Below are 23,971 nucleotides of genomic sequence, written 5' to 3'. Positions count from 1 at the left end.
TTAAGCAGCCAGACTTAGACAGATGTAAGATGTCCCACTAACAAAATAGATAAAGGACACAAATTGAACAGAGGAAATACAAATGGGCCGTAATGGCAGAAAAGGAATATTATTTCACTTGTGGTCAGAAAACTGTGGATTAAACACCAGCCTTTTTTGCCTTTGTTCATTTTATATGTAGTGGTCCTGGGGACCAAATCCAGGGAAGAAGTGCTGCTTTGGAACATTGGGAGCATCTCTCATGCACTGTTTATGGTGAGCTGACAAAGGCTTTCTGAGCACATATGGCGCTATCTATTCATTTTATGATGCCCATAGCCATGGGTGGAGCAATTCTCTGTCTAAGAGTCTATCTGAATTTCTTATGTGCTGAAAAACACACATAAAGATTGTTTACTGAAGCACTATTTACAATAGTGAAACAAAACCAAACAACACCAAAAAGTGCTTAATTGCTCATCAGTAGAAAAAAGAACAACTAAATTGGGACATAACTCTATTATTCTAGTTCTATCACATGACTATTAAGAAGATTAAGGTGTGATGTTGAAAAGCCCTCTAGAACAACACACACAATGTAATTGAATAGAGAATAGAGAAAAAGATATAATGTATTTATGTACAAACGTGCAAACACACAGAAGGACTAGAAAGCTCTCTGACTATATATCTTTGAAAAGAAGGAGCACAGTGTTATGGTCTACAAATGAAAAGTTCCCCAAACTCCTGAGGGGGAGGCTCAACACAGATTCAGAGATACACTCTTAGGAAGCGACTAGACCAGGCTAGATCAGGAATGCTCTGATCTAATCAATGGATTAATCAACTGAGAGATAATAATCTGAAGGCAACATTTCCAGGAGACAGAAACAAAACAAGGTGAGACCTAACTGGAGGAGGTTTGTTACCAGAGCATGTCCTTGAAGAGCCTACCTCATCCTTGGTCCTTCCTTTCCTCTGCTCCCTGGCTGTGATAGTATTTATTTGACTGATGTAGTTGTCACCTTGGGGCTTACTGCCTCCAGCAGCTAACTTAGGCCCAGCCCTTCTAGCTTCATACAATCTAATCTAAGCCTAGAGCGTTCTGGCCTCTGGGACTTGCTACAGAGATCACCCTTTCTTGTTTTTTTTTTTTTTTTTCTGAACCCTAGCTGGCTGGTTCAACTAGGCTGTTCTGGCTCAAACTCCTCTCCCAGCTGATTTATTCATAATCTGTCTTTTCTCTTGGCCTCTGAATTGCTTTGCTTGCCCTCAAACTAACTCTAGCAATCTTTTTTAATCTCCCGTCTCCTTTCTATTCTCTTGCTAGTTTTGTCTTTACCTGTGTCTAGCTTGTTCTCTCTTCCACCCTTCTCTGTAAAGCTCTCCTGGTAAAACTGCCTCCTTCTCTCTCTCTGTGCTGCTAAACTCTCCCTCTCAAATCTACTGCATGGATCTCCATGAACACTACTGTATTCCTGTATGGTCCTCTCTCCTTGTGCTGCTTGTCTCTACCTTAAGTAGCTTCCCTTTCCTCTCTTTTTTCCTGAGAGTTGGGTATATCCTATTTTGTCAAATCTTTCTCTGTTTCATCACTTTGTCTGCCACCCAACTAGACATCACTTTCAAACAGGGGTGCTTCCTTCTACAAACCAACTTTACCTTCACTGTTTCAAGTTAAAGGTGAGCACTAAAGTTGTGCCTGTTTTCCAGCCAGAGAGTAAAGGTGTGTGCTAAGGCTAAGCGACACTCTAACTAGAAACAGGTTTTTTTCCCCATAAATAACACAGTTTTGGGGTTCACAGTTTGATCAACTATCCTGAAACACCTGGCTACTATGTGGTGAACAGAGTGCAGAGACCTAAGGATGGGCTCCTGAGGTTTCAGATGGGAATGAGCACTTTCTCGGGATTGGATTGGAGTCATTCCTGTGACACTGTGATGCAGAACTTGACTACATTTTGTCATGCCTTGAGACTGAGGAAGGCTGAGCTTAAAAGCAATGGATTAATACACTGCAATGAGCTCTTTGGCCTCACCAGTAGAAGCAAGATGACGAAAGGAACGTCATCCTTTGGAAAGCGCAATAAGACGCACACGCTGTGCCGCCGCTGTGGCTCCAAGGCCTACCACCTTCAGAAGTCGACCTGCGGCAAATGTGGCTACCCTGCCAAGCACAAGAGAAAATATAACTGGAGTGCCAAGGCTAAGAGGCGAAACACTACCGGGACTGGTCGGATGAGGCACCTACAGATTGTCTACCGAAGATTCAGACATGGATTCCGTGAAGGAACAACACCTAAACCAAGGGGGCAGCTGTTGCAGCATCCAGATCATCTTGAGGATTTCAATCGGTCATAAAACAAATGTTCCAGTTTCAAAACTGTAATGGGATCTGATGCCCTCTTCTGGTGTGTCTGAAGACAACTACAGTGAACTCAGCATATATAAAATAAATAAATAAATAAATAAGTAAAATCTTTTTAAAAAATTAAAAAAAAAAGCAGAGTAGAAAGGACAGCTTTGGCAGTAAGGGGGTTCTTCATATACAACTTAGTTTTATAGTTAGCTTTTGTGTTGCTGTGACCAAAAACCTGCTGGAAACTACTTCAGAGGAAAATGTATTCTGCCTCATGGGTTCAGAGGGCTCCTTCATCAACTTCAGGGAAGACAAGATGGAACAGCTCACCCTGCCGGCAGGAGGGTGTGGGAGAGGACAGAAAACAGCTGCCTACAGCCTGACAGGCCTACCAACTGACCTACCTCTGTCAGCCAGGCCCTACATCTTTTTTTTTTTTTTTTTTTCTTTTTTTCAGAGCTGGGGACCGAACCCAGGGCCTTGCGCTTGCTAGGCAAGCGCTCTACCACTGAGCTAAATCCCCAACCCCCAGGCCCTACATCTTAATGGATCTACAGTTTGTTAAAAGAATACTACCAACTAGGAACAAAGTATCAAACCACCAGTTTGTAGGGGATAAAAATACAAGGAACACATCTCAATAGAAGTGCATCCCAAGATGTGGTCAAGAAAACCACAGTTGTTAAAAAGATTAATGCTGGTCAGGAGTGTTGGACACTGTTAATTCCAGCACTTATAAGAAGAGAGAAGCAGGTTGATCTCTGTGAGTTCAAGGCAAGCCTGGTCTATATAGCTCTAGAAGGGCCAGAGTTACATAGTGAGAACCTGTCTTAAAGCAATCAAAACCAAAACATTATTTTAAAAAAAGGGGTTGGGGATTTAGCTCAGTGGTAGAGCGCTTGCCTAGGAAGTGCAAGGCCCTGGGTTCGGTCCCCAGCTCCGAAAAAAAGAACCAAAAAAAAAAAAAAAAAAAAAAGCATTTCTGAGGCTTTGGGTTCAATCCCTATGACCCCAAACAACCAAACAGCTCTCCTCAATCCAAACCAAACTACAAAATTGGGGCTAGTGAGATGGCTCGACATATGAAAGTGCTTCCCCAAAAGATGGACAACTGTAGTTTGATCCCTGGGGACACACACAGTGGGAAGAGAGGACCAATTCCTATAAGTTACCTGTACCCTGACCTCCACACATATGCCTCCCACAAGTAAAAACTAGATATAATAGAAAAGAAAGAAATCTACAGCTGCACATGGTCACGCATGCCTACAATCCACCACTCCAGAAGCTGAAGCAGGGTGATTATCAGTTTGAGATCACATGGCCAGACAGGGAGGGCTACATAGTGTGAACTGCTTTAAAAAAATAGAAATGAATTAAGCAACAGTAACAGTAACAACCACTACAACAGAAACCCAAGAGTACTTTGTAGTAAGGACAATACCAAAAATGTTCCTTTAAGGACAGTTCTGGAATTGCAATATCTTTCCAAGTGCCCAGGGATATAGAAATATTTGGAAAACTTTCCCTGGAGAAATGAGCACCAGGGTACACTGCTCTCAGAGCCGCCCATCAAGTTGTTTATCCTGGATCCATTTCAGCCTTCCCAACTCCTCAGGCATTCAATGGCCACTTCTGTAGTAGCCAATGTCCAACTGCTCAGACATTCAACGGCCACTTCTGTAGTAGCCAATGCCTAAGAAGGCTAAACTACTGCTCAAATGGCCGTGGAACCTGGCATTATCCCCCTGTGACTGATCTTGTAGTTATGCGGAATACAAGAATTATAGCATCATGAAAGCTTCCACCAAGATCCTCACCCAGTCACCTCTTAAAGGTTGGATCCATCAACTAAAATCACATGCACCTTTGGGGTGATAAGTTATATTCAGATCATGGCTTTCCATCCTGACCCCCAAAGTCTTCTGGCCATCTATGTGATGTAAAATGTAAATGTGGAGCCATTTCACCAGCCCATGGCCTCAAACTCTTGATGTTCCTGTCTCAGCCTCTGTTTGGATTATGAGTCTGTCGGTGAGGCATTCCTGGAACTTCTTCCAGGTTCCGACCTAGACTGAAGACCAGCAGCAATCCAGGAATTCTCCAGGCTTTCAGTGCCAGACTGGCACAGCTGAGCCCCATGGACTCAGCAGGTACGGCTTCTCAGCCTCTTCTCAGTCTTTCAGTGTCAGACAGCTACTGTTGGACTACCCAGACTATACTATGTAAGCCAATCCCGTTTAAATACATATATTCAGCTGGGTGTGTAGCACACTTTTACTCCCAGCACTCAGGAGGCAGAGGAAGGCAGATCTCTGAGTTTGAGGCCAGTTTGGTCTGTGCAGTTCCAGGACAGTCTGGTCTATGGAGTAAATTCCAGGACAGCCAGAGATATACAAAGTAAACCTGTTTCAACAAAACCAAAACCATATATCCATTCCATCAGCTCTACTTCTTTAGAGAATTCTAACATGTGGGTGCCAGGCTTTTGAACTCAATGTCTTCATGCTGATGCAGCAAGCTTCCTTCTGCTAGCACTAGTGAAGTCAAGGCAGGAACATCTAACCTGAGGCCAGCCTGTGCAACATGAAAAAATCCTGTCTTAAAAACCGAAACACCGCAGACTTCAGTATAGCTAGTCTTTTAGTCCTTGGAAGTGGTCCTCCTGAGCTTTAGTTTGAGAGCCTAGAAAGAACTCTTCTTTCTTTAGGTCTCCAGGTTTTGGTCTTAGGAGTTCCTAAACTTGGATCTGTGGCTGTCATATCACAGACATGTGGCAAATGTCTTGACAGAGAGATCATTTGTGTTTGCTAAGGCTAAAAGTGTCCCTTCTGGCCATGGGAATTTGCTTCTCAACACTGTAGGACTGCAGGTTCATTCTGCCTTTTTAGTTGACTTTCCATGCCTGAAAACTGGGGAAAACTGATTTTGTACTCTGGCATTGAATTTGCCCATTTGTCAATCCATCACATGAGACCTAACTGACTGCAAGAGCTCTGGTGACTTCTGTCTCCTCCAGTGGTCACTTTGCTGGTCCTCATTCCTTGGTCTGCAGTTTATCCTCAGGAAAGAAAATGGCTAATGATTGCTAAGAAGCAGTATTTCCCTTCAGAAATTTTATTCCATCAAGACCTTGCTGCTATCTGATGTCTTTAAAATGTGCTTGTTATGGTAGAATTTTTTTAGTTTTTTTAAGTTGCCTTAGGAGTATTATTGACTGCTGTGACCTATCATATCCTACCAGGAAGCAGAAATCCTATTTACCAAATGTAAAAAAATCTGGCATCAATATCTACTGTAGAAATTATTAAAAAAAAAAAAGAAAGAAAAATATATTTAATACAGAGTGCAAGGGAAGAGAAAACATAATCAGCCAGTTTCTGGGAACTTCAATCGTCAATTTGACATAACCAAGAATCATCGGAGAGGGTCTCTTTTTTTTTCTTTTTCGGAGCTGGGGACCGAACCCAGGGCCTTGCGCTTGCTAGGCAAGCGCTCTACCGCTGAGCCAAATCCCCAACCCCGGAGAGAGTCTCAATGAAGTGACTGCACACCTGGGTGGGCTGAAGGCGAGCTGATTATTGATTCATATGGAAAGACCAAGCCCACTGTGAGCAGCACCACTCCCTGAGCAGAGGTCTTAGGAAGTCTAAGAAGAGAAAGCTTGCTAAGAGCCAGCAGGCAAGCAAGCCAGGATCCATGTGTTTATTCTCTCTCTGTTCCTGACTGTGGATGTGATGCTGCCTTGGCTTCCTGGGAAACATGGACTGTACCCTGGAATTGCAAGGCAAATAAACCTTGTCCTCTTCCAAGTTGCTTTATGCTAAGATATTTTATCACAGCAATAGAAGTGAAGCTTAGAACAGGCCATAATTTCCAGCTTTGGAACTAAACCTAAGAGGGTTGTAATTCACTGGGATAGGGACTACTGGAAAGGAATCTGATTTTGATGTTAAGATCATGTGTTTGTTTCTGGATATGCTAGATTTATAAATTTGAGACTCAGAAAAGTGGTCAGGACTTGAGATCCACTTTAGAGCCATTCCAGGGAAGACTGAAGACATGGGACTGAACGCAAGCACTTCCGCTGAGGATACAAAGTGCACGGGGGAGAGAGCCCAGGCTAGAGTCTTAAGGAACTCCTCTATTACAGTCAGACAAACCCTCCTCTTTAACTATTCCCACCAATGTACCAAACAGTCAAGAGATTCCTGTTTATTTATGACATGTTTCTGTTAGTAAACCAGAATAATTTACCTAGCCAAAAGTTTGCCTATTAGCCATGCTTTCCTCAACTTCAACCGGTTCTGGAATTCTGTAAAGGGGACCCACAGATCTCATAGTCTGCTGTAGACATCTTTCAGCTTTTTTCAAATTGCAGGTCATGATTCAGTGGGTCATGAAATTAATTTAGTGGGTTCTGATTAGCATTTCAAAATGAGCAAGCAGAAGGCATACTGTCACAGTACAGCACGTGCAGTAAGCATCCGCACATTCTCGCTTGGTGGCTTAGTCAGTTTTATGGCTCTAAATGCCACAGAGATCCCCCAGGTTTGTTTCTCTATCCTAGGTCTCTCTCTTAAATTCCAAACATATTTAGACATCACCACTGGGACACAGGCAACTCAGCCAGGAAGTGTGGCTCTTCTTCCCCCATTGGCGGTTTAGCAATGTCACCCTCCTCCCTTCTCCCTGGGGTCAGTTTTACTTCTCACACTCCACAACATAACACTTCTCATCTAAAGAACTGCTATTAAATCTACCTCGGAGTCCCAGTGCTTCTTCCTTCCCTAACTACACTCAGGCTGGCCTAAGTCCATCTCTTATTGGGGTTGCCTTATAGGCTTTTCTACTTCTACCCTGGCTCCTCCGGCTGTCTATCCTTTACACAGCAGACAGGCGGTTCTTTACAACAGGGCTCCGGACCAGTGAGACTGGTCAGCTCTGGTGGGACTCCTGCCATCACTGATGACCTATCTGAGTTTAATCCCTAGAACCCACAGGGTAGCAGGAAAGAATCAGTTCCCCAAAGCTATTCTCTGACCACCACATGTTAACTGAGCATGTACATTCATGCACATGGTACACACACACACACACACACACACACAGAAGTAAAAAGAAATTTAAACAGGAAATCATTAAGAAGAAAAATCAGTGCTCGGCAAACTTTCCATGTAGAAGGCTAGAGTACTTAGGTTTTGCAAGCCAAGAAGTAAATATTTTTTTTTAAAGATTTATTCACTTATTATATATAAGTACACTGTAGCTGTCTTCACCTACACCAGAAGAGGGAATCGGATCTCTTTACAGATGGTTGTGAGCCACCATGTGGTTGCTGGGAATTGAACTCAGGTCCTCTGGAAGAGTAGTCGGGTGCTCTTAACCGCTAAGCCATCTCTCCAGCCCAAGAAGTAAATCTTAATTATAGTTACTCGTATAGTAATAGACTTCTAAAACCTCTTGACAAAACTAAAAAATATAAGAGTATAATTTTTTTTTAATTTAAGTCTACTAATGATAACGGTGGGATTTGTTTCTTTTTTTTTTTTTTGGTTCTTTTTTTCGGAGCTGGGGATCGAACCCAGGGCCTTGCGCTTCCTAGGTAAGCGCTCTACCACTGAGCTAAATCCCCAGCCCCGATTTGTTTCTTTTTAAATTATTATTATTATTATTATTATTATTATTATTATTATTATTGGTGTTTGTGTGTGCAATCATACTCCACAGCATGTGTGTGGAGGTCGGAGTACAACTCTATGGGATTGGATTTCTGCTTCCACCTTTGTGTGGGACCTAGAAATTGAACTTGGCATCAAGCTTGCACAGTAGGTGGTCAGGTTTGCAATAGTAGGTGGTCAGGCTTGCATCTTAGGAAGGCAAGCATTTTACTTCCTGAGCCAGCTCACTGGCTCTTTTTTTATTTAAAAAAGGAAAAAAAAAATGTCCTTTTTGTTTAATTAAGGTTCAAGGCCAGTGCCTTGTATAGTTATCTTAAAATCAACTACAAATGTTTATCTGGTAAAAGCCTTTCTTAGCCATGGTCCTAAGAGGAAAACATACAATTGGATGGCTTTATCCTACAGGTTTAGTTTGCTCATCTCTCTTTGAAAATACAATCAGCCCACATCACACTCAAGCCTCTGCCAAATAGTTTTCTGTTGCTGTTCAACAAACTACCCAAGCTGAGTAGCTCCAAACAACAGCCACTTCTTATCCTCACAGTCCTGTGGGTCAGAAGCCTAAGCAGACGGGCTGCCTCTCCTGCTATTGCCTGAATCTGCTTGGCACATCCCCATTTACATCCTTTCCTGGTGACCTTTGTTGTTTGACCCTTTTTGTTCCAATTCTGAGTACATATGCTGCTGAAACAATCATTTCTTTTTTTGAGACAGTGTCTCTCAATATATTGCCCTGGCTGCTTGCTGTCCTGCAATTTTCTACATAGACCAGCCTGGCCCTGAACTCACAGAGCTCTACCTGCCTCTGCCTCCAGACTGCAGGGATTAATATTCCTGATTGCCACAGAGCAATAATATTTACTGAGCATGCAATCGTGTGGTGCTCCGCACCTAAGGCTCAGGAAGAGGAAGTAGAGATTCTAAGAGCCAGAGGAACAGAAGTCAGTTGTGAAACTGCATCTCATAGAAATGTCAGGGAATGTCAGGGAGGCTTTACCTCTAAGTCTCAGCAAGGCCTGAAGCTCTTGTTTACACAGGTTAACAGAAAGGGGGAAAACATTTTACAGGGGCCTATCGTTAGACAAAGAACTATACGAACTAAGGAATGCTGGGGGGAGGTAATAGTCTTCCCCAGGGAACACTCCTCTACCCTCAACCCCCACTCCCCAGGTTGATTATCCAACCCAAAATGATCAGTCCTGAAGTCATATACACACAAGGAACATTACATGGACCGGGCAGACTGTAATTAGCAATACACATACACACACAACTTAAAAAAAGAGGCCATGAATTTGAGAGAGAGCAAAGTGGGAAGGAGTACATAGGAAGACTGGAGGGAGGAAAGGGGGAAATGATGTAATTGTATTTCAATTCCAGATGATTAAAAAATTAAAAATATTTGCTGAATGAATGAAATTTGGGAAACTCCAGTGTTTTCTACACATGTATACATATACCAGGTTGTGATATAAAATGCCTCTCTTACCAGTGAATGTAGTCCATAGAATTTGGAAATTTCTGGGGCTCGACTATATGATTTCTAGGGTTTTTTCTCATCGTTAGTACTTAATGAGTTTCTGTGGGCAGCTACACAGTCTGCACCACATCCTTTGAGTGATAGCGACTACAGCAAGATACTAAATTACTGAGGTATAACACAGTTCAAAAGAGGAAAATAGTTATGCCTACCCATTCTCTAATCACAGACTAGGAAGAAATGTGAAAACAAACAATAACTGCTAAATGCCCCATAATATAAAAAATATAAAGCCACTCTTTACTTCAAAAAAAGAGGTATTCAGACCAAATGACCAGACAAAACATTTTCCAGATCAGAATTTCCCTGGTTTCCATTCACTTACTGAAGAAGGGAAGAGGAGTGAAGAAAGATGTCGCTCAGAGTCTCTGCTGTAGAAATTGTGACCTGCACAGACTTCGGAAGTAAAGCCCACTTCTCAAGTAGGTAGAATTTCCACTCATCCACTGGCAGATCCATGCTGCCTTAGCTCTGTAAAGTTAGAACATAAGGGTTCAGCTTCCTCTCAATGCACACACAACTCTAGTAAATCGAGATTTCGTCCGACCAAGTCCTGTCACCCAGTTTGGAAGACATGGAGAAACTATGGTAGGCAGTGGTTGTACAAATAGGGCTCACATACCAGTAGATGGCTACTATTCTAGTCCTAGACCTGTTTACCCTAGTTGCCCAAAGCCTTCCAGACTTTTCACTCACTCCAGCAACTATGAAGATACATATTTTCATTTCTTAAGATTGTTCAGTTTTCTGTTTCCATTTCCAGGTCTTTCTTTCAGTTTATAGTCTCTCTTCACTATTATTGCTGTTGTTGTCGTCGTCGTCGTCGTCGTCGTCGTCGTCGTCGTCATCATCATCATCATCATCATCATCTTCCTGGTTTCGAACTCATCATCATCATCATCACCATCATCATCTTCTTCCTGGTTTCGAACTCATCATCATCATCATCATCATCTTCCTGGTTTCGAACTCAGAGATCTGCCTGCTTTTACCTCTTGAGTACCACCACGACAGGCTCCCAAATTTTTGTTTTTTTTTTTTTTTTTCGGAGCTGGGGACCGAACCCAGGGCCTTGCGGTTGCTAGGCAAGCGCTCTACCACTGAGCTAAATCCCCAACCCCCCAAATTTTTATTTTTCAGGGTCTCATTTAGTCCAGGCTGACCTGGAACTCAACGGTCTTGTTGAGGATGACCTTGAACTTCTGCTGCCTCCACTCCGAAAGGCTGGGATTACAGACGAGAGCCAGCAAGCCAGGCTCTCCAGTAGTTTTACATAGGCCATAGGCTTTTAGGAACATTATTACCCTCACTGGGATCCACCTGACAAATTTCCACACATACTTAACTCAGTTCAATCCGCATCTCCTCTCAAAGCCTCATTGACTTTTTTTTACCCTCACTCTGGAACTCCACCACATGTGTGGCCCATATCGCGTGTACCAACCATGAGGCTGGGCTCCACGCTGCCACAAATCTCAGGTGGAACTACGATCTTCTAAGGGCGGAGATTGAGTCTGATTTACCTTGTTTATCCCACAGTGCCAAGCTCTGGGCCTGGCACGGACGCCGGGCACGCACTGCGTGAATGAAGGATCGAGGTCACTGCTTTGACTATATTTAGCAGCAGTTACCAGGGAAGAAATCCGACTGTCCACTGGGTTGCTATTCTGTGTATCCGCCAAACGAATAGGCATGCAAACTTCCGACAGCTGGCTTGGGACCAACTCAGGGACAACGCGCAGACACAGGCGTACCGCGAAACATTGCCCCGCCCTCAGGTCCCGCCATCCCGCCACTAGGCCTCGAACCCGGCCTCGGGCGGGTCACGTGCTCCGCCCGCCGCGCGGTAGCCAATGAGGTGGCTGTCGGCATCTAGGCCCGCCCCTCGCACCGCGCGCACGTTGGGGGCGGAGCTGCACGCACAGTTCCTTTAGCCAATCGTTGAGCAGCCCGCGGGACCCCGGCAAAGAAGCTGGGGCGGTGCAGGAGCGCGAGCGCGGGAGTTAGCGGTGCAGCCATGGTGGGACACCTGAGCGAGGGGGCCATTGCGGTAAGGAGACATTCAGGAGTGGGGTCGATGGCCCTAGCAGTGCGGGTTTGGAGTGATGCAAAGAGGACAGGGGGAGGGAGCCGCTGTTGATCGGGAGAGCATCAGGGAGGAAATTATGCGACCGCAGGGGATGCCGCCCCGGGTCTCTAAAGACTTCCGCAGGAGGCATCCTGATCCTAGCAGACGAGCTTACTTTTTTTCTACCTAAGAAAACAAGACAAATAAACATGCCTCTGTCTACCATCGGTGGCCTCCTTTTCCTCCCTTTCTCCGTCACCTCCAAACTTTTCTGGACTTGTTTGTTTTCGGCTGTTTGACTTCTTTACCTCCTCGTAACTCTTCACTGCTACTAGGCATTTCTCTAGTCACGAGAGAAAACGCTGGCCGAAGTCACCAGTGGCCTCCCAGTAGCCAAATCGGAAGACAATTTAGCCGACCTAATTGTTTGGGCTTGTTGGCTGCTGCTTCTTTCTGCTAACACTCCTCTCTTGCTTGAGTTCTGTGATTCACGTTGACTGCTCTTTCCTTGTCTCACTTGCAAACTTCTCTGAATTTTTGTTGACCCAAGGCCCTCTGAAGACTAGCTTATAGTCAGTCCCTCACCTGCATGTCTGTGTCTCATAATTTCTTCCTGCAGAGCTGCCTTCGATCTGCCCTCTATCCTCAGTCATTTTCAGTTGAACATATATCAGAGCAAACCCTAAGGCTGTATTTTAAAAATAATGTGTATGTGTGTATGTATTATGTATACTTGAGTACGTATGCATGCCGTGGTGGGGATGGTGCATATGTGTTGGATGCCAGAGGACAACTTTGGGAAGTTGCTTCTCTCCCCACTTTTCTGTGTATTCTGTGGATTGAACTCAGGTAGCTGGGCTTACACAGCAGGCACCTTTACCCACAGTATCATTGTGCCTGACTCTGGATGCCTAGTCGGTCACCAATTGAAGTATATTTTAACTCCACACTTAACTTTCCATCCACACTGGAATAGTCATTTGTTGCCTGAACTAGTCAGTTTCAGTCAGTACACTCTCTTCCCACAGTCTCCTTGCCAGGCCTTGTTAATCTTCTAAAACAAAATGTATTCTTGCTCTAGAGGCCATTGATCCTTGTTTCAATTTATTTTGCTACCAGCGTTCCTGTTTCAGCTCAGGTGTTACTGAGTTGGTTGGTGAACCACACATTTTGAGACAACTCCTTTTTGTTCACTTAGGTATGGCTTTGGGCAACATTCCAAACTTTTTCCCTTGTCTGAAAAATGAGGTTAAAGCCGAGCAAGGGGGCTAGGTGGAGGACTGAGGTCCTAAATTTTGTGTTCAGTAGCTGCTAGTGCAGCTGGTAATCACAGATGTAATTGTTTATTTGGTAAATATTAGCTACTTTGTATCTCCTGTGGGAGATTGTAAAGACTGAGCCCTGCAGCTGCTTTCAGTCCCTTTAGGTGAGATCCCTAATATCTAGCAAGTGTTAGGCACCCAAATAGTGTTTGCTAGTTGTATGAGTGAGTAAAGCAATGGAAAGCAGGGGACAGAAGTAGAAGGGAGAAAAGAACCGGCTTAGAAGAAGAAAGAGGGAAACACTTGTCAGAATCAAAGGATATTTGAGTAGGGTAGGGCTGTAGAAATGCTGAAACTTGGGATGTGATGCCTGAATTGTCCTGATTAACATAGCTGCCACCGTAAGACAACTACAAATAATTCCTTTATAAAGAATGTTTATAGGGTTATTTGAATAATGTGCTGAGTTTTCTTTAAAATATATGTGTGTGTATATATTATATATTTTTATTTATTTATTTATTTTTAGAAAGAAAGCTATTTCCAACATTGGTTGAAGTAGATAAAGCTGAGGGTTTTTTTTTTCCTTCCTTTCTTTACATGTTTTGTTCATAAATAAAATGGGGGTTTTTGTTTTGTTTTTTCTTTTTTTTCTTTTTTTTTTTTTTTAAAGACTATCCTAGCTGTCCTGGAACTTGCTATGTAGACCAGCATGGTGTTGAACTCAAGAGATCCACCTGCCTTTGCCTCCCGCTAACGATGTTCCACCATGCAGGGATCCATAGTGTTTTGTTTTGTTTTACATGTGTTGTTGGTGATGGAGTGTAGAGACCCCTGGTTACCTGATGATTAGATAACAAAAGTGTCAGCACAAAAGCTTCAGGCCCCTATGGTTAGACAAACAGTGGAAAATGAAAGACCCAAAGTTTTAAACTGTAACTGTTGTGATAAGTAGAAGTACAAGGCTCTAATTACTGGCTGTTCCCAGGAGTTTGAGATCAAACCCAGCACCACAGATGTGTATGCTAGGCAAGCACTCTACCGCTAAACTATATCTCTGGCTATCCCATCCTGTTTATCTTACATAATTCAGCTATCAAAAGAAAAAGACAAGGAAATTAATATTCTTGACTTCTGATGTCAGTTCTTATTTTTTATAAACATCAGATTTTACAGTCAAATATGTTAAGGTGCAAAGATGGGGCAAGGTGCCCATGGCAGACAGGGTTTCTCTGTGTAGCCCCAGCTGTCCTGGAACTCCCCTTGTAGACTAGGCTAGCCTGGAACGCAGATCAACCTGCCTCTGCCTCTGGAGTGCTGGCATTAAAGGGAAGCACCACTACCAGCTCCTCGTACACATGAAGAAATTCACTTATGTGTTTTATGTATATGGATGTTTTGTCTATATGTACATCTGCACACCTGAAGAGGGTGTCAGATGGCCTTATTAGAGACAGTTGTGAGCCACCATTTGAGTGCTGGGAATTGAACTCAGGTCCTCTGGGAAGAGCAGCCAATGTTTTTAATCCTTCAGCCATTTCTACAGCCCCAATTTCAAGTACTTAAAAAAAAAAAGTTGGTTATTTATTATTTCATGTACGTTGGTGTTCTGCCTGCCTATATGTCTATGTGAGGGGAGCAGATCCCCTAGAATTGGAATTACAGACAGTTGTGGGAATTGCTTGCTAGGTGGGTACTTGGAATTGAACTCCAGTCCTTTGGAAGGGCAGCCAGTGTTCTTAACTGCTAAGCCATTTCTCCAGCCCCTAAAGTACTTTTTAAGTGTACATGTTATGAGATGTTCTAAAGAAAAATTTTCCTTATTTATGATACTTTTTAAATTAAAAACAAGTAACAGTCTGCGTGTGGTTTTATAGTTAAATGGAACTTTAACAAACTTATTGACTTTATATGAAATTGACTTTTGTTCCGCTTTGCCCAGTGTTTTAAAACAGGGTCTTGCCATGTAGTGAGTATATGGCCTTTGCCTCACTATAGCCCAGGCTGTCTTCCATGTCTGTTAGTCCTCCTCCCTCTTCCTCCTGGTGGGATTACAGGTGTGAGCTATCACACCAGGCCAGAAACAACTTTTCAAAGAAAAAGATGGCTCAGTAAAGCACCTACCACCTAGCCTGAGACTCAGAGTCCGAGCCCCAGGACCTACACAGTGGAAAGAAGAGACTGAGTTCTACAAGTTGTCCTCTGACCTAGGTACACACTCGATGAATACAGATTAAGAAACAACAGCAAACAATCATCCGGCTGGGTTCAGTGGAACATTTCCATAAACCAAGAACTCTTACGGCAGAATTTGAAAGTTGAGACTGCGTAGTAAGATTCTGTCTAAAAAGAAAACCAATTAAAAAAGTCCAAGGCCATAGCTCAGTTTGTATTGCCTAGTTTGCATGAAACCCTGGGCTCCGTGCCTAGCACTGCACAAAAGTAATTTGTTGGTTGGTCCAGGCCAGTGATCTCAGCACTTGAGAGGGAGGGGGTGGGGGGAGGAGGAAGAGGAGGAGGAGGATTGGTACTTAGCTACATAGTGAGTTTATCGGTTTTGCTTTGGTTGGGTTGTTTTTTTTGTTTTTTTAAAGCAGTCTCTGCTATACAGATTGGCTTTGAACTTCTGGCCTCAGTCATTTCCTGTTTCTGCCTGCCAAGTAGCTGGGGCTACAGCCTTTTTATATATATGGCTATTATAAACGAAGATGCTTCGAACATTTATATACAGATCTTTATGCATATAAATATTTAAATATATTACATGTAAATTATTCATAATATATACATAAATTATGTAATATGTATTAAATTTCTTGTACATGCAGAGTAATCCAGATATTTACAGATAAATATCTGAGAGTGCAATGGCTAGGTCGTATGGTAACTGAATGCTTAATTTGATCAGAAATGGCCCGCTTTTCCGCGGTGTTTATGAAAACTGCAGTTGCCAGTGCTTTGTGTTGTCCCTTTCTGGGTTTTGCTATGCTGGTGACTGTGTAAAATGTGATGCTGGCTCACCGTGCTTTCATTTGTACTTTGCTGATTAGGAATGACACTGAGCATCCTTCCGTGTCTTGGTTGTCTATTTGTGTATCTTGTGAAGTGTCCGTATCTTTCGATCCCTTGAATTTGGGTTTATTCTGGAATGTGGCAGCACGTGACTATCATCCCAGTGCTGGAGCAGCAGGGGATCAGGAGCTCTAGGCTGACATAAGCTGCAGACCAGGAATAGGTCCCGAAGAACAAATACTTGGGTTGAAGCATTAATGAACTGGGAGAATTTTTTTGTCTTCTGTTAAATATAAATACCTCAACTATTTTCTCATTAAACTGTGTTGCTTTTTCATTTAAGTTTTTAAGGATCAGGCACAGAGACTCTGCCAGACAAGAGCTCAACCACTGAGCTACACTTCCATCTTGCCTTTCTGGGTTTTTTTGTTTGTTTGTTTTTTGTTTTTTTTTTTTTAAACATGTACTTATGTGAGTGTGGGTATCCGGGTGCCACTGAACTTGGGTAGAGGTCAGGGGTCTACTTGCTTCTCTCCCACCATGTGGTTCAAATTTAGATCACATGGCTTGGCAGTAAGCACTGTTACCCCTAAGCCATTTCTCTGACTTCATCTTTTAATGATCTCCTGTCCCTCCGAGGAAGGGGCTCACTATATAGCCTTTGGCTGGCCTCAAGTTCACTGGTCAGCCAGTGAGTGCCAGGTTTCTGCTTGTCCTTACTTCCCCAGCAGTGGAGTTATAAGCATGTGCCACCATGCATGGCTTTTTTTTTTTTTTTTTTTTTTTAAGATTTTATTTATTTATGTAGGTGGGTACACTGTCACTGTCTTCAGACACACCAGAAGAGGGCATCAGATCCCATTCCAGATAGTTGTGAGCCACCGTGTGGTTGCTGGGATTTGAACTCAGGACCTCTGGAAGAGCAGTCTGTGCTCTTAACCGCTGAGCCATCTCCCCAGCCCGATGCATGGCTTTTTAAAGCACAGGTTCTGGGGATCAATCTCAGTCACTAAACTTTGCCAAGCAAATAGCCTAGCCCTTGAGTTTACTTTTTGTATGTGTGGTGATTTGTTATACCACGTTTGTTCCGTTGAGATATTTTGTCAAGCTTGACAAAATCAGTTGAGTATATAGGTGTACTGGCCGGTTTTGTGTGTCAACTTGACACAAGCTGGAGTTAACACAGAGAAAGGAGCCTCAGTGGAGGAAATGCCTCCATGAGACCCAGCTGTAAGGCATTTTCTCAACTAGTGATCAAGGAGGGAGGACCCAGCCCACTGTGGGTGGTGCCATCCCTGGATTGGTATAAAAGAGCAAGCTGAGCAAGCCAATAAGTAACATCCCTCCATGGCCTCTGCATCAGCTCCTGCTTCCTGACCTGCTTGAGTTCCAGTCCTGACTTCCTTTGGTGATGAACAGCAGTGTGGAAGTGTAAGCTGAATAAACCCTTTCCTCCCCAACGTGCTTCTTGGTCATGATGTTTGTGTAGGAATAGGAACCCTGACTAAGACAATAGCTCTGTTTTCTGGAGTCCTATGTTATAGCTTAACCTGGTCTTGAACTCGGTCTTGCCTCAGCCTCGTGATTATTGAGATTTATAGGCGGTGTGACCATGTTCAGCTGTGTGTTTCTTTTATCATGTATTGGCTCATTACACTTTATACGTCTTCCATGTTCGATATGTTTTATTTAGACAGAAGTAATCCCAACACCGGAGGCTGAGACAGCAAGATTTCAAAGTCAACAACTAGGAATACATGGCAGGAGCACCCCACCCCGTTATGTTAATATTATCACTGATTTCAGGAGAAAAATCTTAAGTGTTGGCAGCTAGGAGGAGGATCAGAAGTTCAAAGTCATCCTTAGGAACTTGGCAGACTTAAGGCCAGCTTGGGCTTCGTGAGACCCTGTCTTAAACCAGTAAACAAATTCAAAGAAAAACACAACAAAGCTTGAGGTAGTGAATATAAGTGTTCGAATATTCCTGTTTCCACAAGAAAGCAGTGCAACATATTTGGCAACAAATATGTGCAGTCTTTGAAAACTGGCACTTTGCTGGCTTGTCATTGGACAAATTATTTAATTAAGGCTTTTCTACTGGTTTCTTCTGGAGAGGGTCTTTGGCCCCTGAGCCGTCATGATGGCCCTTGCTGGGCACGCTCTTAGGACAATATTACCTGTGATTTATTGTTTTTAAATTTTTTTTTATAAGAATCTGTTTTTCTTTTTCAGGCCATAATGCAGCAGGGAGATACATCCATAAAACCCGTTCTTCAAGTCATTGTAAGTACCTGCATGTGTGTTAAATAGAATGAACATGTTCAACTAATAGATAATTAAATATTGCATTTGATGGAAGACATACGGTTTTGTCTACTTCCCAGAAACACACACACACACACTCACTCTCTCTCTCTCTCTCTCTCTCTCTCTCAAATTCCAGAACACCATTTCCCGCCCCTCTCTCTAACACACATACTCATTCACCAACAGATACTATTAAGTTTTTTTTTGTTGGTTTTTTGTGTTTGTTTGTTTGTTTTTGATGAGCTTTTAATTTTGTTTTGTTTTGTTTTTTTTCCGAGACATATCTCTGGCTGTCCTGGAACTCCCGCTATAGACCAGGCTGGCCTTGAACTCAGAGATCCACCTGCCTCTGCCTCCCAAGTACTGGGATTAAAAGGCCTATACCACCACCACCCCGCTTAAATTTCTTTTAGTTAATCGACCCTTCATTTAATGGGCTCTAAAACATAATGTGAATTTCAGATGTCAGTAGATGAGAGACTCTAGGATCATTCCTGCAGACTGAGACAGGAGGTATAGATGGTAACCACTCCAGGGCCAGTCCCCTTCAGGCTCTGTTTACCTAATTCACTTCCTTCAGAGGCTGCCCCACCCTTTCCGACTGAGTCCATGTCTGCTCTGCCCCAGATCTGTACGTCCACATGTTGCTATTCTCTCTGCTTCTGTGAGCCGCTTTAGGCAAATTGTTTTCCTTTCCATTTTTAATTTTACTTCATATTTCCAGCATGTTCCCTAAATAGTCCTTTCATGTGTTAGGTGCCATCTCACTGTTTTGACATACAGGAGAAAGAACACATGATTATTGATGTTTCAGTTTATATTGTTTTTAATAATGTTAGCTCAATCCAGTGTTCTTTCATTTGTATTTGGGTGTCAGGAGGATGGGCAAGCAGTTCATCTTGTCTTAGACTAATGGCAAACCCCGTCTCCTGCCACTTAGCTTTGCTTACCCTTAGGGAGAGCCTGCTTAATGAATCAACTTTTCTATCAACTTTTCTAGAACATCCGTCCCATTACTACAGGGAATAGTCCACCGCGGTATCGACTGCTTATGAGTGATGGGTTGAACACGCTTTCCTGTGAGTATGATGAATAAATCTAGGCTTTGGGAATGCTTAAATGACAGCAGCATCCCCTACCCTCTGATTGCAGCGTTTGGAGCCCCTGAAGCCCACACTGGCTGCGGGCTTGGTTCACGCAGAGTTGCGGCCGACAGAGAGCGTTCTGACAGTAAACCAGCTACACCGGAAAGCTGCTATTCAGCTTAATTAGTTTTCTCTAACTGGTGGTGTATGTTGTCTTTGATTAATTTCCCTGAGGATAGTATTGACATTTTGTTGGTGTCATGGGTGAGCTGCCCTGTTCTTCCTTTTTAGGAGTTTTATTTCTGTCCTAGAAGCTTTAGAAAGAAGGTGGGGTCCCTTCCTGGAATATTTGCCTGCTGTCTCTAGTCATGGCGCTAAAGACCTAGAAAGAATTGCCTTCATTTCCCCCAGAAACTAGAATGACAGTAAAAATGATTTGGAGACTTTGAGAAACAGCATTTAGGAGTGGCTGCAGGTTTTGACACAGGGTGGATTGAGGCCACTTTCCTCTCTGCAGCGTCTGAGGAGTTTCAACAGCTGTATTTAATAGTTCTCCTCAGGATGAGCTTGCAGGCTAAGGCAGGGCTTGGAGACTGAGCTGCTCTCTCTGCTTTTGCAGCCTTCATGCTGGCCACGCAGCTGAACGCCCTGGTCGAGGGGGGCCAGCTGGCCAGCAACTGTGTCTGCCAGGTCCACCGCTTCATCGTCAACACCCTGAAGGACGGAAGGTATGCTCCTCCTCGTCCATTGGCTTGCACTGTAGAACAGGAACTGCACGTGGAAGGTAGGGGCTTTAAAAGGCAGTGAAGAGCTCCAGCTGAACTCCGCCTAACATGGGGGTCAAGGGAGAAATAACAGAAGAAATAAGTTGGAAATCTCAGAACAGGTTAAAGTAGAATGTATAATTCTACCTATTTCTGGTTTCTTCAGCGTTACTGTAATATCTTTCAAGGAAGAGGTCACTTACTACTACAGAAGAAATGGTTAATTATCCAGTCTGGTTGCTTTTTTTGCGATCTTGAGTCTTCGGTAGTAACTGTGTTGAGCTGATATGAAATATGGCTAAGTACTTGCAAGATGTTACATGCTAGAAATACAGCGTGAGCAGAACTGTTATTTCCATTTTTAAAAAAAAATGACATAAAACTTTATTTTAGGGAGAGGTTTATATTTTTTTTTCTAATTTTTTTATTTCCCATGATAGAATGGGACCAAAACCTCATGGGAATCAGTGTGGTAAATGTTTCAGTGCTGAAGAAGTTAAATCAGTGTGTGTTATATTGTGTGTGTGTGTGTGTAACCTTTATGTATGCGGTTTTTGTCTACTTGTATGTCTGCACACCAGAAGAGGGCATCAGATCCCTCAGGACTACAGTTAGAGACAGTTGTGAGCTGCTGTGTAGGTGCTGGGAATTGAACCCAGGACCTCCAAAAGAGCAGCCAGTGCTCTTAACCACTGAGCCATCTCTCCAGCCCTATTACCTGTATATTTTGAAACACTTTTCCAGTTCATTTATTTACTTATTTTTATGTTATGTTTGTGTGAGAGTGTTGACTCTCCTGGGACTGGAATTATGGACAGTTGTGAGCTGCCATGTTGGTGTTGGGAATTGAACTGGAGTCCTTTGGAAGAGCATCCAGTGCTCTTAACCATTGAGCTATCTTCTCCAGCCCTATTACCTGAGTATTTTGAAACACTTTTTTTTCTTTGATTTCATATTAACTTGCTATGTCTGTATTCTAATTTTAACATTCAGCCTTTCTGTTGTCAATTTTTAATATCTCTTATAAAAGTCAATTTAAGATTTGATTGATAAGTTTATACTTGGTGTTAATTTTTAAATTCTTTATTTTATTTTATTTTTGAGGCAAGATCTCACTGTAGCCCTGGCTAGCTGGAACTCACAATGTAGATCAGGCGGACCTCTAACAGATCTGCCTGTTTCTTCCTCCTGAGTGCTGGAATTAAAAGGGGTAGTGGTGAGCAGCCTTGTGGGTGTTGTGCTCTTAGGCACTGAGCCACCTCTTTTCCAGTACCTTTGTGTGTATGTGCGTGCGTGCGTGTCTATTTACTGTGCTTTCTTCTGTCTGTCATGAGCTACATGTTTTGTTGAAGAGCTGCGGGTAGTAGGACCTCTAGGCAAGCAGTGCCCTGCTGAGCTACACCCTAGCCCTGATCTTGTTCTTTTTTTTTTTTTTTTTTTTTTCTTTTCTTTTCTTTTTTTCGGAGCTGGGGACCGAACCCAGGGCCTTGCGCTTCCTAGGCAAGCGCTCTACCGCTGAGCTAAATCCCCAGCCCCCTGATCTTGTTCTTTATCGTCACGGTTTACTCAGGCCGCCTACACATTTCCTATTGCTTACCTTCGCCTCTGTGGCTATGCTTCCTGTTTGCTTGTTTGTTTATATCTATGCCTCTCCTCTTTCTCTCTTTCCTTCTTTTCTTTCTCTTTCTTCACTAGGTAATCTGTTCTAGAACTCAAAGATCTTACTGTCTCTATTTCCTTGCTGTAATTAGAAGTCTTTTACAGGAATCTTTAAGCAATAATTTTTTTTTTTTTTCCCGGAGCTGGGGACCGAACCCAGGGCCTTGCACTTGCTAGGCAAGTGCTCTACCACTGAGCTAAATCCCCAACGCCTAAGCAATTCTTAAAGGGGAGTTTTGGTATGTTAAAACCCTGATCTTTAGCAGGCTGAAGACAATAATAGCTCTGATGATAAACTGCTTGCCGGGCAACTATGAAGATCTGAGTTTGATCCCAAAAGCCGGGTACAGAGGCAAGGGTTCATAATCCTAGTAGGGGCAGGAGTCAGGGAGAGGTGGAGCTCTGGGGTTTCCTGGTTTGCCAGCCTAGCCTAATTGGGAATACCCAGGTCTCAGTGAATGGCTGTCTCAAGAAATAAGGTAGGTGGGTCAGTGGGTAAAGCTGGTTTCTGCAAGCTGAGAGGGTCCTGAGACCCACTTGGAGGCAGAAGAGAATCGGCTTTCCTCTGACCTTTGTGCACGGATCTACATGTGCACACAGTGAATGCATAAAGGAAAGACAGGCTGGGGATCGAAGCTCTTTCCTCACACTCACGCTGCTCTGGGTGTGGTCAGCAGCACCAAAAACCGGGTGTACGTTTGTCATCCCAGTGTTCTTTGGTTGACAGTAGGATATGAAAAGCAAGGCCACCTATGTATATAGCAAACTCTAAGCCAGCCTGGACTGCATGAGACTTTGTCTCAAGACAAAGAAAAAAACAAGGAGGGTGACTCCTGAGCACTGTCACCTCAAGTTGACCTCTGGCCTCCACATGCACGTCCACAGACACGTGTCCTGCACAAATGCACTCAGACACCCAGAAACCTGTGTTTGCTCCCCAGCAAAAGAACCTATGATCTAAAAATGTGCATATTCAATTCTCAGTGGACCCAGTATACTTTGAGAATTTCAAGTTTATAGTTTGTGTATTTCTTGTAGTCCTTCTGAGAGCTGTCTAGTTAGGTCAGTTCCTTGCACGAACTCAGTGTGGTTTCTTGGCGCAGTAGGAGGAGGAGCACATACCAACACGACAGTACAAGATACTGCAGTAGATACATAATCATCAGGAAGTGATCCTCACATGCCCTCCCCAAGACACTTGAATGATGTTTCTGTGTGACCTAGCAGTACCTTTCCACAGTAGACTTCTGTATTCTTAGTTCTCTCTTCCACTACAGGGGATGAAACCTGGGGCTTCTTGCATAGTAGGAAGGAAGCCCTCTACTAATCTACTGGTTTTCTGTATGCCTCCCACTTTCGTCAGTTTGAGTCAGTCGCTATGCCACCCTGGCTGGCCTTTCATTTGTGCTTTTGCTGCTGCCACAGCAGCCAGGATTATAGGTGTTTGTACTGTCACCCTTAGCCAGCAGACCTAGCATTATGCACAGCTGGCCCGTGAGCTTCAAAATCAAACATGCAAGATTCGTGTTTGCCTTTAGGTCTTATATGTTGTATTGGTTACCTCTTTCGTTGGTATGAACAAATACCTGGTAAAGGCAATGTAGAGAGCGGGGTATTTTGGTTCACAGTGTGAGGGTGTGGCCTGACATGAAGCACCTCGTCACACTGCAGCCACCGCAGGTAGCCGGAAGCACTGGGTACTGGCACTCAACTCACTTGCTCCCTGTTATCCAGTCTGGGGTCTCAGTCCAAAGAGGGTGTCGCCCACATTTACGGGGGTCTTCCCACCTCCGTTCACCTAGTCCAAAGACCCCTTCAGGGGCGTCCCGAGATTTGCCTGCTGTAGTATCAACTGTCAGATGAGTGTTATTTTGCCCTGTTTCCTGTGGGTTTTTGAGCTGACTCTCCGTTTATCTTTGGCTCTTGCTTTAATGAATTCAGTCTATTTTATGACTCCCTTCTGGGAAGTACCACTCCCCGCTTAGGCTTTCTCGTATGCCAGGTTCCTTGTCCTTTGTGTGCCTCGTTCCTTTCATTTCATACCCTGTGTGTTGAGTTGTTCCTGTGCCATTTCCTCTCATCTGTACATGGTTAATATGAACAGTCCCGGACGGCTGTGCAGATGTGATGTTTGTTCTGCCGTTGTCTAGGCAAGGCAATCTTCTTGCCAACTCGCCTGCCTGGGATCCAGTATCTTCCACCCCAGGCTCTCCCGAGTGCTACAAGCAGTGCTTCTGGCTGCTAGGACATGGCTG

At 43.6% G+C, this 23,971-nt stretch overlaps 2 protein-coding genes and 1 pseudogene across 3 annotated transcripts in view; 2 read left to right on the top strand and 1 right to left on the bottom strand.

Moving 5' to 3' along the window:
* Positions 1-11,375, bottom strand: part of Smyd4 (SET and MYND domain containing 4) — a 46,365-nt gene extending 34,990 nt beyond the window's left edge. The window contains exons 1-3 of one of the 2 annotated variants that reach the window (XM_087570567.1): positions 11,083-11,375; positions 10,256-10,479; positions 9,885-10,030 (exon numbers count right to left, since the gene is read on the bottom strand). In XM_087570567.1, coding sequence (XP_087426693.1) covers positions 9,885-10,018 — 134 coding nt within the window. In that variant the 5' untranslated portion in view covers positions 10,019-10,030; positions 10,256-10,479; positions 11,083-11,375. 2 annotated transcript variants of the gene reach the window in all.
* LOC148002966 (large ribosomal subunit protein eL37-like) lies at positions 2,004-2,392 on the top strand (annotated as a pseudogene).
* Positions 11,376-11,483: 108 nt separating the features above from the next.
* Rpa1 (replication protein A1) overlaps positions 11,484-23,971 on the top strand; it is a 51,105-nt gene continuing 38,617 nt past the window's right edge. Inside the window, 4 exon segments of the mRNA NM_001394069.1 lie at positions 11,484-11,609; positions 18,134-18,184; positions 19,209-19,287; positions 19,913-20,021. Of these exon segments, the coding sequence (NP_001380998.1) occupies positions 11,577-11,609; positions 18,134-18,184; positions 19,209-19,287; positions 19,913-20,021 (272 nt within the window). The 5' untranslated portion in view covers positions 11,484-11,576.

Source organism: Rattus norvegicus, chromosome 10 (assembly GCF_021556685.1).
Source record: "Rattus norvegicus strain SHRSP/BbbUtx chromosome 10, alternate assembly SHRSP_T2T, whole genome shotgun sequence".
In the NCBI taxonomy this organism is placed as follows: domain Eukaryota; kingdom Metazoa; phylum Chordata; class Mammalia; order Rodentia; family Muridae; genus Rattus; species Rattus norvegicus.
This window is presented reverse-complemented; position numbering and strand designations above follow the sequence as displayed.